The sequence below is a fragment of the Cyclopterus lumpus genome, chromosome 1 (assembly GCF_009769545.1).
Source record: "Cyclopterus lumpus isolate fCycLum1 chromosome 1, fCycLum1.pri, whole genome shotgun sequence".
NCBI lineage: Eukaryota > Metazoa > Chordata > Actinopteri > Perciformes > Cyclopteridae > Cyclopterus > Cyclopterus lumpus.
The window spans coordinates 6,573,720-6,589,168 of NC_046966.1; the positions used below are offsets into that span (position 1 = coordinate 6,573,720).

Below are 15,449 nucleotides of genomic sequence, written 5' to 3' on the forward strand. Positions count from 1 at the left end.
TGTGGGCAGACTGCGGCCAGGAGCCTAGGCGCTGCCCAAACCGTGAGATTGTTCAAAATCTGGCATTTCCCTGTTCCACGGGAGGAACATTACCGTAAATCCCATAATAGCTGCGGGCCTCAAATAATCTCTACTATAAAGGCTGGTCCCGTCATTTCAAGTCAAGATGACTCAAAAGATCTGATCAATACACGATTCAGCCAATCACGTATTCAGCTAATTATAATATAAATGTGGGCAGACTGCGGCCAGGAGCCTAGGCGCTGCCCAAACCGTGAGATTGTTCAAAATCTGGCATTTCCCTGTTCCACGGGAGGAACATTACCGTAAATCCCATAATAGCTGCGGTCCTCAAATAATCTCTACTATAAAGGCTGGTCCTGTCATTTCCAGTCAAGATGACTCAAAAGATCTGATCAACATACCTTTAAGCTTTTATAACGACGGTCTTTTGATCCGACCAAAATTATAAACTGATCTGATTAAGAACATAGATTGCGACAAAAACTCGTACGGTAATAATAATAATAAACGTTTTAAGAACAATAGGTCCTCAATACCAATACCACAAATACAATACTGGTATATTTATCTATAATAGTAATAAATAAAACATCTGTACGGTTCCCTTTTTACCATTTTATTCCTGCCCAGCCTTTTGAACACTTAACAAATGGCATTAATATTAGTATTAATACAGCAAGATATTAATGAAAACTGTCTCCCCTTGCAGTCAATGCGTGCAGACAGCATGACATGGAGCGGAACAGTGCGTCCGCTCTGATCGCGCTATTTTAATTAAGCATCGATACAAAACATATGCAAAATCGTATCTTTTTTAACGTATAGGTACCGCGGTACCATTTTAGTATCGATACACCGTGCAAAACATCGCAGCAGTAGATGTTGCAGGCCGACATCCAAGCTAACCCTAACCCCCCAATGAAGACGCTGTTGACATCTTAACCATCTTAACACTGATTGGCCAATCACGTATTCAGCTAATTATAATATAAATATGGGCAGACTGTGGCCAGGAGCCTAGGCGCTGCCCAAACCTTAACATTGTTCAAAATCTGGCATTTCCCTGTTCCACGGGAGAAACATGACCTTAAATCCGTAATAGCGGCGGTCCTCAAATTCTCTCTACTATAAAGGCTGGTCCCATCATTTCCAGTCAAGATGACTCAAAAGATCTGATCAATACACGATTCAGCCAATCACGTATTCAGCTAATTATAATATAAATATGGGCAGACTGCGGCCAGGAGCCTAGGCGCTGCCCAAACCGTGAGATTGTTCAATCTCTGGCATTTCCCTGTTCCACGGGAGGAACATTACCGTAAATCCCATAATAGCTGCGGGCCTCAAATAATCTCCACTATAAAAGGCTGGTCCCGTCATTTCCAGTCAAGATGACTCAAAAGATCTGATCAACATACCTTTAAGCTTTTATAACGACGGTCTTTTGATCCGACCAAAATTATAAACTGATCTGATTAAGAACATAGATTGCGACAAAAACTCGTACGGTAATAATAATAATAAACGTTTTAAGAACAATAGGTCCTCAATACCAATACCACAAATACGATACTGGTATATTTATCTATAATAGTAATAAATAAAACATCTGTACGGTTCCCTTTTTACCATTTTATTCCTGCCCAGCCTTTTGAACACTTAACAAATGGCATTAATATTAGTATTAATACAGCAAGATATTAATGAAAACTGTCTCCCCTTGCAGTCAATGCGTGCAGACAGCATGACATGGAGCAGAACAGTGCGTCCGCTCTGATCGCGCTATTTTAATTAAGCAGCGATACAAAACATATGCAAAATCGTATCTTTTTTAACGTATAGGTACCGCGGTACCATTTTAGTATCGATACACCGTGCAAAACATCGCAGCAGTAGATGTTGCAGGCCGACATCCAAGCTAACCCTAACCCCCCAATGAAGACGCTGTTGACATCTTAATCATCTTAACACTGATTGGCCAATCACGTATTCAGCTAATTATAATATAAATGTGGGCAGACTGCGGCCAGGAGCCTAGGCGCTGCCCAAACCGTGAGATTGTTCAAAATCTGGCATTTCCCTGTTCCACGGGAGGAACATTACCGTAAATCCCATAATAGCTGCGGGCCTCAAATCATCTCCACTATAAAGGCTGGTCCCGGATCAGGGATACTAGAGTCACACAGCTGGAATACATTTAATCCCTCTGGTCCCCAGGTTAAAAAAAAGCATACCTGCGAACTCATAAGGGGTGAAAAAGGTGACAACGTAGGGGGGTGCAGTCGTTTGAAGGAACCTTTAAGCTTTTATGAACGTCTTTTGATTCGACCAAAATTATAAACTGATCTGATTAAGAACATAGATTGCGGCAAAAACTCGTACGGTAATAATAATAAACGTTTTAAGAACAATAGGTCCTCAATAACAATACCACAAATATGATACTGGTATATTTATCTATAATAGTAATAAATAATATTTCTCCTCACTGTCTTTTTATTATGTCTGTATATTTTAGGTACCCACGTCCCCCCAGAGTTACATGCATGTGGACCCAGATCAGCGTTTCACCCTGGAGCAACTGAGGAATCACCCGTGGCTGAGAGAGTATCACACTACACACACACACGTCTTAATTTATATTTAAACATAAGCTACACTATAGATAGATAGATGTTTTAATTGTACTCACATTATATTATTTATGTTCTAACAATTGTCTTTTTTTTCAGATCCAGTCACAGGTCCATCCGTCCGAGAAGAGGGGATCTCTCTTTGAATTGCCCTTTCCGAGATTTCTTCCCATTTTGGGGAGTTTTTTTCTCGTTTTCTTAGAGAGCTCGGGATGGGTCAGGAGCTGCTGCTGCTGCTTTCAAAATAATAAAATTTAAAAAAAAAATGTAATCTTTTCTTTAATTTTTTACTTCAATATGATTTTTAATCCACTTTAAAAAAATATGTTTTAATACTCTGTTAATCTTGCACATGTTGAAACATGTCAATAAACCTTGAATTTCGGTGTCAAAAAGTCTAAAGTCAAAAATAGCTGGTGAGCCCAGAGCCACAGCTATAGATATTTCTAGATATCTCTTATTTCTTAGAAATTGTACCACATGGACTTTATCAAAATGTTAAATTAATATCAAGCCATTTTTCTGCTGACATGATAAGTTGTTGCTGCATAAAATAACAAAAGAAACGGGTCACGTTAGACCAGCAGATACAAAACGGTCACCTTAGACCAAAAATCAGGTACGGTCACCTTAGACCAAGAATTAAGAAACGGGTCACGTTAGACCAGCAGATACAAAACGGTCACCTTAGACCAAAAATCAGGTACGGTCACCTTAGACCAAGAATTAAGAAACGGGTCACCTTAGAACAAGAATTAAGAAACGGTCACCTTAGATCAAGAATTAGGAAACGGTCACCTTAGACCAAGAATTAAGAAACGGTCACCTTAGACCAAGAATTAAGAAACGGGTCACCTTAGACCAAGAATTAAGAAACGGGTCACCTTAGACCAGGGAATTATTAAGTCACGTTAGACCAGAAAATAACCGGGAAATAAGAAAAGGTCACGTTAGACCAGGAGGTACAAAATGATCACGTTAGACCAGTGTTACGCCCTCTTTTTAGTCTAGGGGAAAAGTGGGGGGACGGTCACGTTAGACCAGGAATCAAGCAGTGTACCCAAAACAATGCCTTACTGGAAAATGACTCCAGTTAAAGTGAAAGTCACCTATGAGAATATTACTTGAGTAAAATTCTTAAAGTATCTGATATTTACTGTACTCAAGTATCAAAAGTAATTTTTTGATATTACATGTACTTAAAGTGCTTACCTGTGTTATTTGTAGCCTATAGTATCGCTCTATGATATATTAAATGGATGCATGCAGAGCTGTGCTATGAATTCTGTGTCAGGGGCAGCGTCCCAGTCAGGAGCCGTCTACATATAATACAGCAGGATAAAAAGACAATTACAGAATTTCTATACTGAGTAAAAGATACTAGTAGATATTGGGTATAGGGATCCACTCACAAAATAATGTGACGTTTTTGTACTTAAAACTATGCAACTGTTGACCATTTTGGCCTATTATTAAAAAAGAAAATCAGCTTAATCATTATTTACACATTTTCTTCGTCTGAACAATGAATTCTTCAGGAAATGTTTGCCGCGTAAAATCATATTATATTTGCCCACAAATTAAAAAAGGCAGTTATGACGAACAGTCCACTTATTATTACTCGACAAAACGACACAAACATTGTATGTTACAGCGCCACCGTTCTCATCCCCCGTGTCGTGTGCACGCTCTTCCAGGTGTTTTCCACACGGAGAGGCCGCGCAGGCGTAGAACAGGGAAAAAGGCTTTTGATGAACTAAGCAATGTACACTTGAAATGAGCTGAGAGAACATTTCCTGGTAGCGACACCTATACTCCACCACCACACTCCATCCCGTCGGCTCCGCTCCTCTGATGATCTCCTGTCCATCCCACATAGGACCAAGCACCGGACGTGGGGGGACAGAGCCTTCTCCATATCTGACCCCTCCCTCTGGAACTCTCTCCCCAAACTCATCCGAGACTGCACTGATCTTTCCTTCTTCAAATCGCAAATCAAAACCCACCTGTTCAGAACTGCTTTTAATGTGTGACTGTTTGTTTTTGTTTTTGTTTTCTTATCAGGGTCCGAGCGACTCAGAAAGTCCCCATTGGTTTTATTTGTTTTACCTGTATTTGAGCTATTCTTATTTATTTATTTTTAGGTTTTAGGATGTTATAATTATGTGAAGTGTCTTTGAGTATCACGAAAAGCGCTTTATAAATTAAATGCATTATTATACTCTGACAATCAAAAAAGGGTATTTTGACAATACACATTTATGCATATTAACCTCTTTCGACAAAGCCCCCTGGGACACAAAGAGCATGAGCGGCTGTCTCCAAATCAACCACACTTGTGCTTGAATGTACATTTAGGATATGTAACATTCTCATTGTAAATATAGCAGAGAGGTAACTGAAACTCTGAGGGCGATTAAAAAGCACTTGTCGCCTTGGAGACATAATTTAAGAGTGGGTGTTTTGTCTGGGTAGCTGTTATTTCGACATGCACAGATCTTGCAGAGCAGTGTGAGAAGGAACTGCAGATGTAGCAGGTTACGGGTTTCATGCCCAGTAAAATGTCTTCTGATTAGGGGTTGGCTCAACTACAGAACAGTCTATTCTCTGATTACGTTGTGGCTCACATGACTGGTGGAATCAGCTGATTTATTAGAAGGTTTAATCAGACTCAGGCTCAAGGAATATACTAGCAGTGTGTATTGTGAACGCATCAATTCAAACATTCAACATCGATTAATTCCTGTTTGCTACAGTCATTCGACATCATACCTCTGACGGAGCAACTGGCCGACCATGGAGGAATGGTGTTGCGCCTCTGGTAGAAAAGGATGTAGGCTCCTCTGGTGCACACTTCCTCCTCTGGCACCGGGTCCACGCTGCTGTCGTCGTAGCTGTACCACTGCGCGTCCACCGAGTTCCTACAGTAAGCTGGGTTAGAAAATGACCACTTCAAATCTGCTTTGTGGAGGAAGAGGCTAAAGTGGTTTTAATGGGATTTGTTGATGCCAGACTCATTCCTTCATATTTGTCCAACGCATCATAAATGAGCAAACTTAATCTGCTTGAGATGAAACAGGAAGGAAAGTGGTCATGAAGAGGCACAGATATGTGATATCACATACAACCAATGCAGCTATATTGTGCTCAGGCATGACACACAGAGAACCCAGCACCAATACAACTCCAAGGTGAGGTTTCAGGCAAAAAGACCCAGAGACAGGAGGCGACTGTCAAGCCAGCTGTCATGGAGGCGACTGCATCCCTTTCCTCATCTCCTGCCAGCTCCAATTCTCCTGGATGTTCGCCTCCGTGCTGTGGCTCCACACAAACCAATTACACACCTGGCTTTGCCTCACCTGTTTGACCCAGACTGCAAGGGACTCCTAAGAACTGAAGGAATATACTTCCCAAATAACTCAGAATGAAGGATAATATAGTGGATAATGAGATAATAGAGTACTACAGTTTGTACTACTAATGCGTAATTGATGAGTCGTTACTAGTTTTGGGCTTCAAAGTTAATCAGGAATGACTCATAAAGGAAGTGGTCAGTTTGATCCATTCACAGCTATAAACTAATTATTACCTAATGACTAGGATCTCCTAGTCTGTTATCTAGTTACTCATCATGATCCACTATATAATTCTTCAAATAACTAATTGTGTACTAATCATTAGAAATAAAAAAAAATTGATTTAGACTTTACTCTAACTAATGGTTCTTAGCATTAAGTTCCTCATTCTCATTCGGCCCAGTTGTTTCTTGGTAAAATCTTACATTTTTGTGTGCCATATTATAAATTACTAATCATATTATCGTTTAGTTCTGTAAGGCTGTTCCTTGAACTATGAGAAAATAAAATGAAATGAAAAAGCCAGTGACTTCAGTATTACGGTTGGACTCATTAGTGGTCCTCCACACACTGGCATTATTAGCACCTGAATGGGTAATTACTGAAAATCCATCACACATTGTCAAAGAGTTGTATTCAAAGAGCCACTTTTAGACTTTTTAAGTGTTTTATTCAAGCTTATATCATGGTCTGCGTAGAGAGTGGCTTCTGATTGGCTGCAGGGTGATCATTAATTCCAGATAAAGGACACCTACTCTGTAAATCCCACTTATGAAGAATGGGCAAGAACAATGGCTCAATGTGGCTGCTGATGAGAGGGTGACATAATCTCTATTGAACATGAGTAATGTATCAAATCCATACCAGTATAATGTCCTCCGTGCATTCCTCCGTGGTGGTTGCACACAGCGTAGAGATCGTACAGATAGTCGTATGGGAGGATCACGTCGGCAGGTTGGTGACGTTGGCCTGACGGCTGCTTCCAGGGCGGTGGCCAGGCCCCTAAGTTCAGGTTCCTCATGCTCTGACTCCTCTTCACCACATGGGGGGCCATGTCCAAACCAGTCAGGGGGAAGCGCACCAGGGTCGACAGCTTGTTCCTTCGCTCGCCGACCTGTTGCAAAACGTTTTTATTCATATGTGCAGGTAATGAAAAATAACACACATGTTCACGTGACGATCTATGAGGAGTGGATCGAACGGAAATCAACTGATTGAGCAGCTGTCAAATTAATGTTGCGACAAGCATGCTCATGTACTTTTGACGACCGCCCTATCAGAGATGTTGCAGCTGGATCTGAGCGTAACAAAAACATCAGCTTGTGACTTTCTGTATCACTTCAGGGTCTGATTAGAATTAAGCAGACATGCACGTCTGCTTAATTGTCCCTTCAAATCATTCTTCACTATTGAAGCTCCTTTCCCCCTCTTGGGGCTGGCACCTGATCATAGTGGGAAGTTCTGCATCCGCCTACAACCTCCAGAACTGTGTTGTGTGGGTTGCTGGCTTCTGGATAAGTCTCCTGTGCAGAGCTGGTCCTCGGCATGGAGTCCAACCGAGTGATTGACTGAATTCTAGTGCAGAGGCTGAGAAAATTCGCAGCGGAATTTGCAGGGAAAGGCTTGATGGCCGTGGCAGCGGTTTGACCCAGGGGGCCCGACTGAGCTCAGGGCGCAGCATGGTGCCACCTACTTGTCAGATGAGGCAGAGGGGTGCCAATCTAGCACTAGGCAAAGGTCGAGCTCGGGCTCGGGCTTACCTTGGCTGCTAACATTATTTCTTGGTACGTGTCATTTCAAAGAGTCAGAAGTTGTGGGGGAGGTAGAGCAGAGCCGAATGTGAAATAAAAAGATATTTTGAAGGGCAGTGATTTAAAAAAAAAAAAAAGAAGGTAAAACTTGCATTTGCACACTATGTATATTGTTAATGGTATATTCCTTAAATATATACATATATATAACAGTACTGTATCTTTAAAATAAAGAGAACATTTTATTATACAGTATGTATAATTTAGGCTATAACAAAATATGATATACCCTTGTTGTAAATGTGTGTCGTCAAATGAGGCCGATTAACAAGGCGTCAGAGGCCATGATATCAATATCAATGTGTAGGCTGGCGCAGTGACAGCAGGCATTATGACAGTAGCACTAACGTTTTATATTTGTTATCTATGGTTTGGACAACTTCATTCGGTTCATATTGGAGATCTCCACGTCTGCTGCCCTGACAATCCGTTTCCATTTTACGGAGATGATGACTCAGCTCTCTCTAAGCTGCGACCCCCAGTACATCCTCGCTGTAGATGTGGTGCATTTCTGCTATGTGTGAACAAATGCCCCCCCCCCCAAACGTTGGGCTGTAACGAGCACAAGCTCGACCCTTCCTACGCACTTGCAACTACTCAACACTCACTCATTCGTCAAGTTGACCTTTTGAGACTTTGGAGGCGGGGATGTTACAGACAGTGGCTGATGCCCTCGCTCCTTTGATCGTGTCTCTTCCAACAGCCACAGTCTGATCAATGTTTCTGTTATATATTATATTATATATTGTATTCATGACATCCACAAGGGGATGTCACAAAATTCCCTGAAGCGAAATGCTGATTCAGACAGAGATATTGATCATAAGTCAAGATCAATCACCCAAATATCAGTCTTGGTTCTCCGTCCCATTCAATAACTCATCACTGCAGACATATTGGTGTCTATGTTTATCAAAACCGGTTCCATGTTTTTGACAAGCGTGTTAAGTTAATCGGTAAATCCCGCTTCTCACCCCTACTTTTTAAGGATTAGACCATTTCTCCCAAAAATACAGAATATATCGTTTTGCCACACTTTCATAAATAGTTGATTTGATTACTTTCCTTGATTTCTCTCCCTCTCTGGAATCGGCAACAATCTCACGTGGAGCTTGACTTTCTCACACTGGCTAAGGTATTATTGATCACATACAAAGCCCTGAGGGAGTTATCTTTCAGATCTCTTCTTGCCCAATGTCCCTTACTTCACCATGAGATCCTCAGATACCACTGTGGAGATCATCTTCAAGCACCAAGATATGGGAGAGTATTGTGATAAAGAAGCAATTACTCAAATACTAATCTTGAAGCACAAATAAATCGCATGAATCCAAACATAAATACAGCCTCAATGCGCTACCCTGTACCAATTTACTGAGAAGCAATTAGGGATTAAATGGTCACACACACACACAAATAAAAAATAAATTAATTAAAAAAACTTTTACACAGCACTCATTTGAACGAGGAAAAGCACAGGTGTTGCAAATAACGCTAACGAAGGCTCTGCTCTCATCAAGCGTCCCAGTGAGCCCGAAGCCGTCTCAGTTGTATTAATCGCACCTGTGCGTTCCCCAATGTGACAGAATGTCTAATTACTTCCAACACCTGGTTTAGAATCAGCTTTGGCGAAGGCTCCGCCTCGAGAGATCGTGGCTCTACCGGGAGGTTTCAATCGTTGCCCGAAAACACGGAGCGGCGAAAGAAATCTCATTCTCGTTGCTGATCGGGGCGTCGGCCATCAATTGCAAATCTCCCCGCAGAGTCCAAGCGCCAAAGACTCTGAGACTTCATCATTTCATATCATCTGTTAACAATAAACATGCATCCTTTCTTTATCTAACTGGTCTCTCCCTGATTTAAATAATTATTGGAGATGACTTTGATGAGTTTTATTTTGTGTCCTTTCAATGCAAGGCAGTGGAGGATGTGGAAAAGAAGCCATCAAAAACATTTCATTGTACCATAGTGTCTTAATACATTTGAATATCCAACCGGGACTGGAGAAAGAAACTAAGTGGCAAACTACGAGTTGAATTCATGTGCCCTTTTCATAAGCAGTGATGCGTATGTTGTCATGGCCGGAGGAATGAAGGGTTAAGACGACGGTGTTGTTATTGTATTGCCCTCGTAACCCTCGGCTACACCAAGAGCACTTGTACTGTATCTGCAGCCAGACAGAGAGAGAAAAACCCTCCCGCTCTGCCTGCGGCGAGTGGAAGTAAGCGAGTGCCGCCGTCCTTGTCCATCGTAAAGTATCGGTACTGATAAAATGGGGGTTTTGAACTCCTCGAGATACTTTCTCTCTACGTACACCAGCAGAATGTTTCACTCGGCTTTTGTTGTGTACAGCTGAATTCGGAAAAACTGAGATGATGGATACGTGGGATTGACCCCTAACTTATTTCCGCAGCTGAGTTCCCCGAGGTCGTTGCATTCTGGTAAGGAGCAATCGGGGAGGAGGGTGTCGGTTACTATTTTAAAAAAAGAAGGGCGGACATTCAACATATGATATGCCATTTTGTTTACAACCCTGCTGGAAAGAGGACCGGGTGTCCTCTTATTTTGCAGCCCACATTTCCATATTCCATCTCCCAGTGCAATATCCATGTTACTTATCTGTTAATGCATTTCTCGCTCAGCACATACCCCCCCCCCTCACTTATATCCTCTCAAACTGTCAGATATTTGATGCAGCAATTACTAAGAGAGACTTTTTTCTTCAACATGAGCCATTGAAGTTATTCAGTTCACTCCTCACAGAAAGGCAGCAGCACAACAAAACACAATTAAGCAGAAAGCGCCGGATGAAATTTCAAAAGTTTCCTTAGAAGCTGCTTTAAATCGCTTTTTTTGTTGGGGGGGGGGAGGGGTTCAGAATACCCTTGTAAACACAATATTGACTGTCATGAGAAATGTGTTTACAAACAATGGCCTTTACACATATATCCAGAAAACCTGGAACATTGTGGAGTGGGTCTTTGTCACTGCGAGTGACACCAGTCATTTGATCAATTGAAAAACATCGACAGCTTTAAGAGGTAAATGTTTTGATGCACGGTTAACCAGAAGGCCCGTTTCCCCCCGGAGGCCTCTGCACGTACACGTACCTGTCGGAAGCGCTTGAGGTGGAGGATGAGTATGTCGGGGAGAGTCCACAGGCTCATCTTCACCATGCCCTGCTGAAGCTGTTTACAGTGCGGACACTTCCAGGCGTCGTCCGGGGCAAGCTGGAATCAGTGGAAGGACCCATTACACGGTGAACGAAATCAAACTCTGAGCAGAAACGTAACACGTTTATTGATATTTGTGGTCATTTCGTCTGTGCTCTTCACACTGACTTCTCTGAAAAGATTCCATCAAAAATTAATAACCAACCCGACTGACTGATTTTGTAGCACAATCCTGCCTTAACCATGAAACAGTTATCCCCATTTCTATGTCTGTCTGTTGTTGCTATAGTTGCAAGCAGGGCTCCGTGGACTTGTTAAAACGTAATAAGCACGCGGGCGAAATGAATACTCGCTCTGCGATGTTTTCCGACAAGGAAAATGATTGTCAAACACAGACCTGATTAATATAGTGGAAGAAAAGAAAAAGACAGACGCGACGAAGGCACATCCCAATTCCCTTGATTGTCCCCTTGTTTGCTCTCACTCGGGTCTCACTCATAGCTCCTCCCACTTAGAGAAGAGAGACAATTGGTAATCGGGGCTCTCTAAAGTAGACGGCCATTGCACTTATATGTTTTTCTCATAAGCGTGTCATTGCTTTTATTTTAGAAGACCATTTAACATTGGACACTGTCACATTCCAGAATATGACAAAACATGACTTTTTTTATTTCACACTATTTCTTCTTGTTAAAACTCAACACATTACAACTTCGGAAAGGCTCGATCGGCGATAACGTGCCGTACCGGTAACCTCGCGTCTTTCTAACTCCACGACCTCAGACCTTTTCATTTTCAAACTTTTACTACTTTTCAGGCCCAACTGACATCGACTCAAGTGACACCACTTGACACAATTCATCAGATTCTACAAAGCTCCCTCTGCTTTATGCTACTCGGCCCCCTCCCCCCAAGTTGTATACATACATTGAGAAATAAATATGATCATCTCATATCAACATCATATGTATCGTTTACATACAACGATTAGCGATTAGGACTTGGCACAGCAGGCCACTCCAAGACAGAGTTGTCTTGTTCTCGTCTCACCTGCTCTTCTTTGGTATACAGCTGAACGCACTCGTCCAACGTACAGCTGTGCTGCTGCAGGTGCTGCTGCTGCTGGCTCCTCACACTCTCCGCGTCCTTGATCACCTCCTCCTGGATGCTGCCAAAGAGACTGGAGACACACACACACACAGACACAGACACAGACACAGACACACACACACACACACACACACACACACACACACACACATGAAGACATGCACCACAGCCCCGCGCTCTGCCTCCATGTTTGTTTCCTCGACATCAGAAGTTGAAATGATTGTGCGCGATGCTGACCATTCTTTGGTCGTAGTCTCCCACTCAATGACAACCTTCACGTGAGGAGGTCCACCGGGGCCGCTGAACTTCAGAGCTCTACAACACAGCAGGACACAAAGCACAGACACACATCTTATGAACACGATGAAACACCTGCGAGAAGAAGCACGATGGAACACCACTCGGGAGTCGGAGTTCCTACCTGTCGAGTCGACTGTGCGAAGACGTCACACAACAATTGCACATTGTGAACGGTAAATAACGGTATAACATATTGATCTCTGGAGGGAAATTAGTAAAGAGGACTAAATATATTGCCAATTGGGTAACTGAGGGAGGCTGAAACCTGTGTGTCCTTTAGCGAATGACAAGGTTGTCTTTGCTTTTCATTTCATTTCACCTTGATACACACACACACACACACACATACACACACACACACGCACACACACAGTATTAAATGAGGGCCATCCTCCGCAGGGGAGACCTGACTTCACATCATTACGTATCAATATACTAAGTCTGATGCTGAGCCATTGTTGTTCAAATTTTTATTAATAGACATGAAGAAACATATCATTTGTGTTTCGTGACATGGCGTTGGCATTTTGAGAGGTTCCAGGTTTAGCTCAGACCAGGACGTTGTAGAGGTTCCAGACCTGATTCTGTATGTAAGACTCACATGACTGTGTCCACGCATCCGAGCTGCACCAAGACCTTCCCCAATATCAGATTTGTGCTGTCATAAATGTATTCAGGTAAAGGACAACACATTCTTTTATGCATCTAAGTGAAGCTTTCCACATCCGCCATGGTGAAAGGTGTCCCCGCTTTGATCTCGGGAGGAAAGATAAAACAGCGCTGACACAGGGCCAAGACAGATTTAACATTCGCCCCGGGCTATTTTGTTTAGTTTTTGACAACGCTTGACAAAATTCAATTCCTTTTGATATTTTTTTTTGCAAGGCATCTGTAGTCTGGATGGAGATGAATGATTCGTTAGGAGCTCCACTTCATCTTTGCAAAAGAACTCATGTTGTGTTCTTGTTTTGGGGAATTTGTCGAATGCAAAAACCGTGTACGCTACAGCTGGGTTGGGTTTTTCCATTGGATCTTTAAAACAACAACAACAACAACTAGTTTCTCATGATTACTGACTGTGCCTTTATTAGGGGGATATGGTTATTTTTCTGTGTTTACAGCCTTATGTGACCATGCAGCGATCCATCAATGTGGCCACTGGTGGTAATCAGTAACTCCTTATTCGTGCATTGTTTTTATCTGTACTGTATTATAGGATGCACGTGCTATTATGCATCAATGTGCCGACTGACTGGAAATCCATGCTGTGTTATTGAGCCCACAAAGAAGAACTTACGTGTTGCTTAGGTATGAGTCCATGTCGGTATACATTGAACAGAAAGGTGTTTTTTCTTTGTGTGAGTTGTGCGCGCGCGCGTGTGTGTGTGTGTGTGTGTGTGTGCGCGCAAAGCGTGTGTATCCGACCTGTCAACCGTCGGGTGGTACAGCGGCCTGCTGTCCTGTGGGGACAGGTAGCTGTAGGCGTCCGATCCTCCCACCACTCTGATCTTAAACAGCCCACCAGCCTTCTGCAGGGGAGATAACAACACACACATTAGCACAACGGACATCACACTCTTTTCTCCAGATCATTTTTGCGGGACTAGCTGTGACAGACGGGGATCGCTCCGTAGACTAATCTGTTCCTTTGTTTGGAAGTCTGATTTTCACAGAAGTGCAGAATATGACCATAGCTAACAAAATATCTATGATGCCAAATTGATCGTAGAATAATGCAAACACACACCTGTAGATGGAAAAAAAGAATAGAGAAAAAAAAGATGGCGAGCACGTCAGCTTTAGCGGCTGCAAATTAAATTAAATTAAATCGGATAAATTCTACCGTTATGTAAAGTCTTTCAAGCTGCATGTGCTACCATGCGGCGTGAATTGTGGGGGATGTTCACAGCGTGTCCACAACATAACCGCGGGCTAACGCACTCGCCCATAAACAAATGCAACGTTAAATGATCCTGAACATAATCCCTTTCAGATGACGATGTTATCCGTTTTTGGCGAGCTCTAATAGACAGTCTAGTCGTTCGGTCTCAGCTAAAGGAAAATAGGAGAACGTTGAAATATTTATTTCCAGCACATTTCACTTTTTTGCTCATCTTCAATGTGTTTTCAATGACTGGGGAAGCAGGTCGACGGTTTTCCAGGGCAACAATGAGTGTGACGACAACAGGCTTTCCCTGAGGACAGACTAGTCAGGATAACACCCCCACATTCTGTAGCATGGCGTCCCTCTGAAGCGCCACAGCTCATGTTTGAGAGGGATGGAGAGCCAGAGGCGTGAGAAATGTCACTGCAACGTTCTGACGGCAGTTCAGATGGAAGTTTTCCTTTTGTGTTCATAAGTTGTCTTTCGCTCAGATGATGAATCATTCTGCCCTTCCCTGTTTGTGCAGCGCCTCGTAAAAGGCTTTGTTCTCACCGCATCCCTTCATGACATTCCCCCCCCCGTATTCAAATAAAATGTTAAACTCCCGACATGTTTTAAAGTGCAAATAGCTGCTGGGGTCAATTATTATATCTATAACAGCATTATCTTGCATTCAGCACCAATTAGCTGCATTTCATGTCGAGAGACAGGACTGTGTCTATAATATATAACACTCAATCATGACCCTCTTTATTTCTACTTTTCAAAAAAACATTTGTTGTCATTCACATAATAAGAATGTCATATTATTGATAATATTTAATTATATTATATAAATAAAGATATTCAATGTTCTAATAGTGAATTACGGCCATAACGATGCATTTGCTCAGTAGTTTTTTACATTTTTATTTGATGTCTCTGACAACATTAAAGCATGAAGAGGAGTGATGCAGAAGGCCAGAGTGAGTCCTGCAAACAAATGTGTCATTTAAAAGGAGAGAAACAAGAAAGCAGTATACCCTAATGGGTAATGGATTTAAATCCTTTTGAATGGACCTAATGGACGTGAATAAGTCATTTAGAGTAACATAACACCTGTAAGAACCTTTTTTAGCCTTTGGACAACATCTAAGTGCCTCGTAAACCAAACAACT

General features: G+C 42.2%; 1 protein-coding gene across 1 annotated transcript in view; it reads right to left on the bottom strand.

Moving 5' to 3' along the window:
• Positions 1-15,449, bottom strand: part of usp43a (ubiquitin specific peptidase 43a) — a 97,770-nt gene that overhangs the window by 14,278 nt on the left and 68,043 nt on the right. Inside the window, exons 10-15 of the mRNA XM_034541899.1 lie at positions 13,833-13,936; positions 12,345-12,422; positions 12,048-12,177; positions 10,935-11,054; positions 6,878-7,127; positions 5,430-5,588 (exon numbers count right to left, since the gene is read on the bottom strand). Of these exons, the coding sequence (XP_034397790.1) occupies positions 5,430-5,588; positions 6,878-7,127; positions 10,935-11,054; positions 12,048-12,177; positions 12,345-12,422; positions 13,833-13,936 (841 nt within the window). The remainder of the gene's footprint in view (positions 1-5,429; positions 5,589-6,877; positions 7,128-10,934; positions 11,055-12,047; positions 12,178-12,344; positions 12,423-13,832; positions 13,937-15,449) is intronic.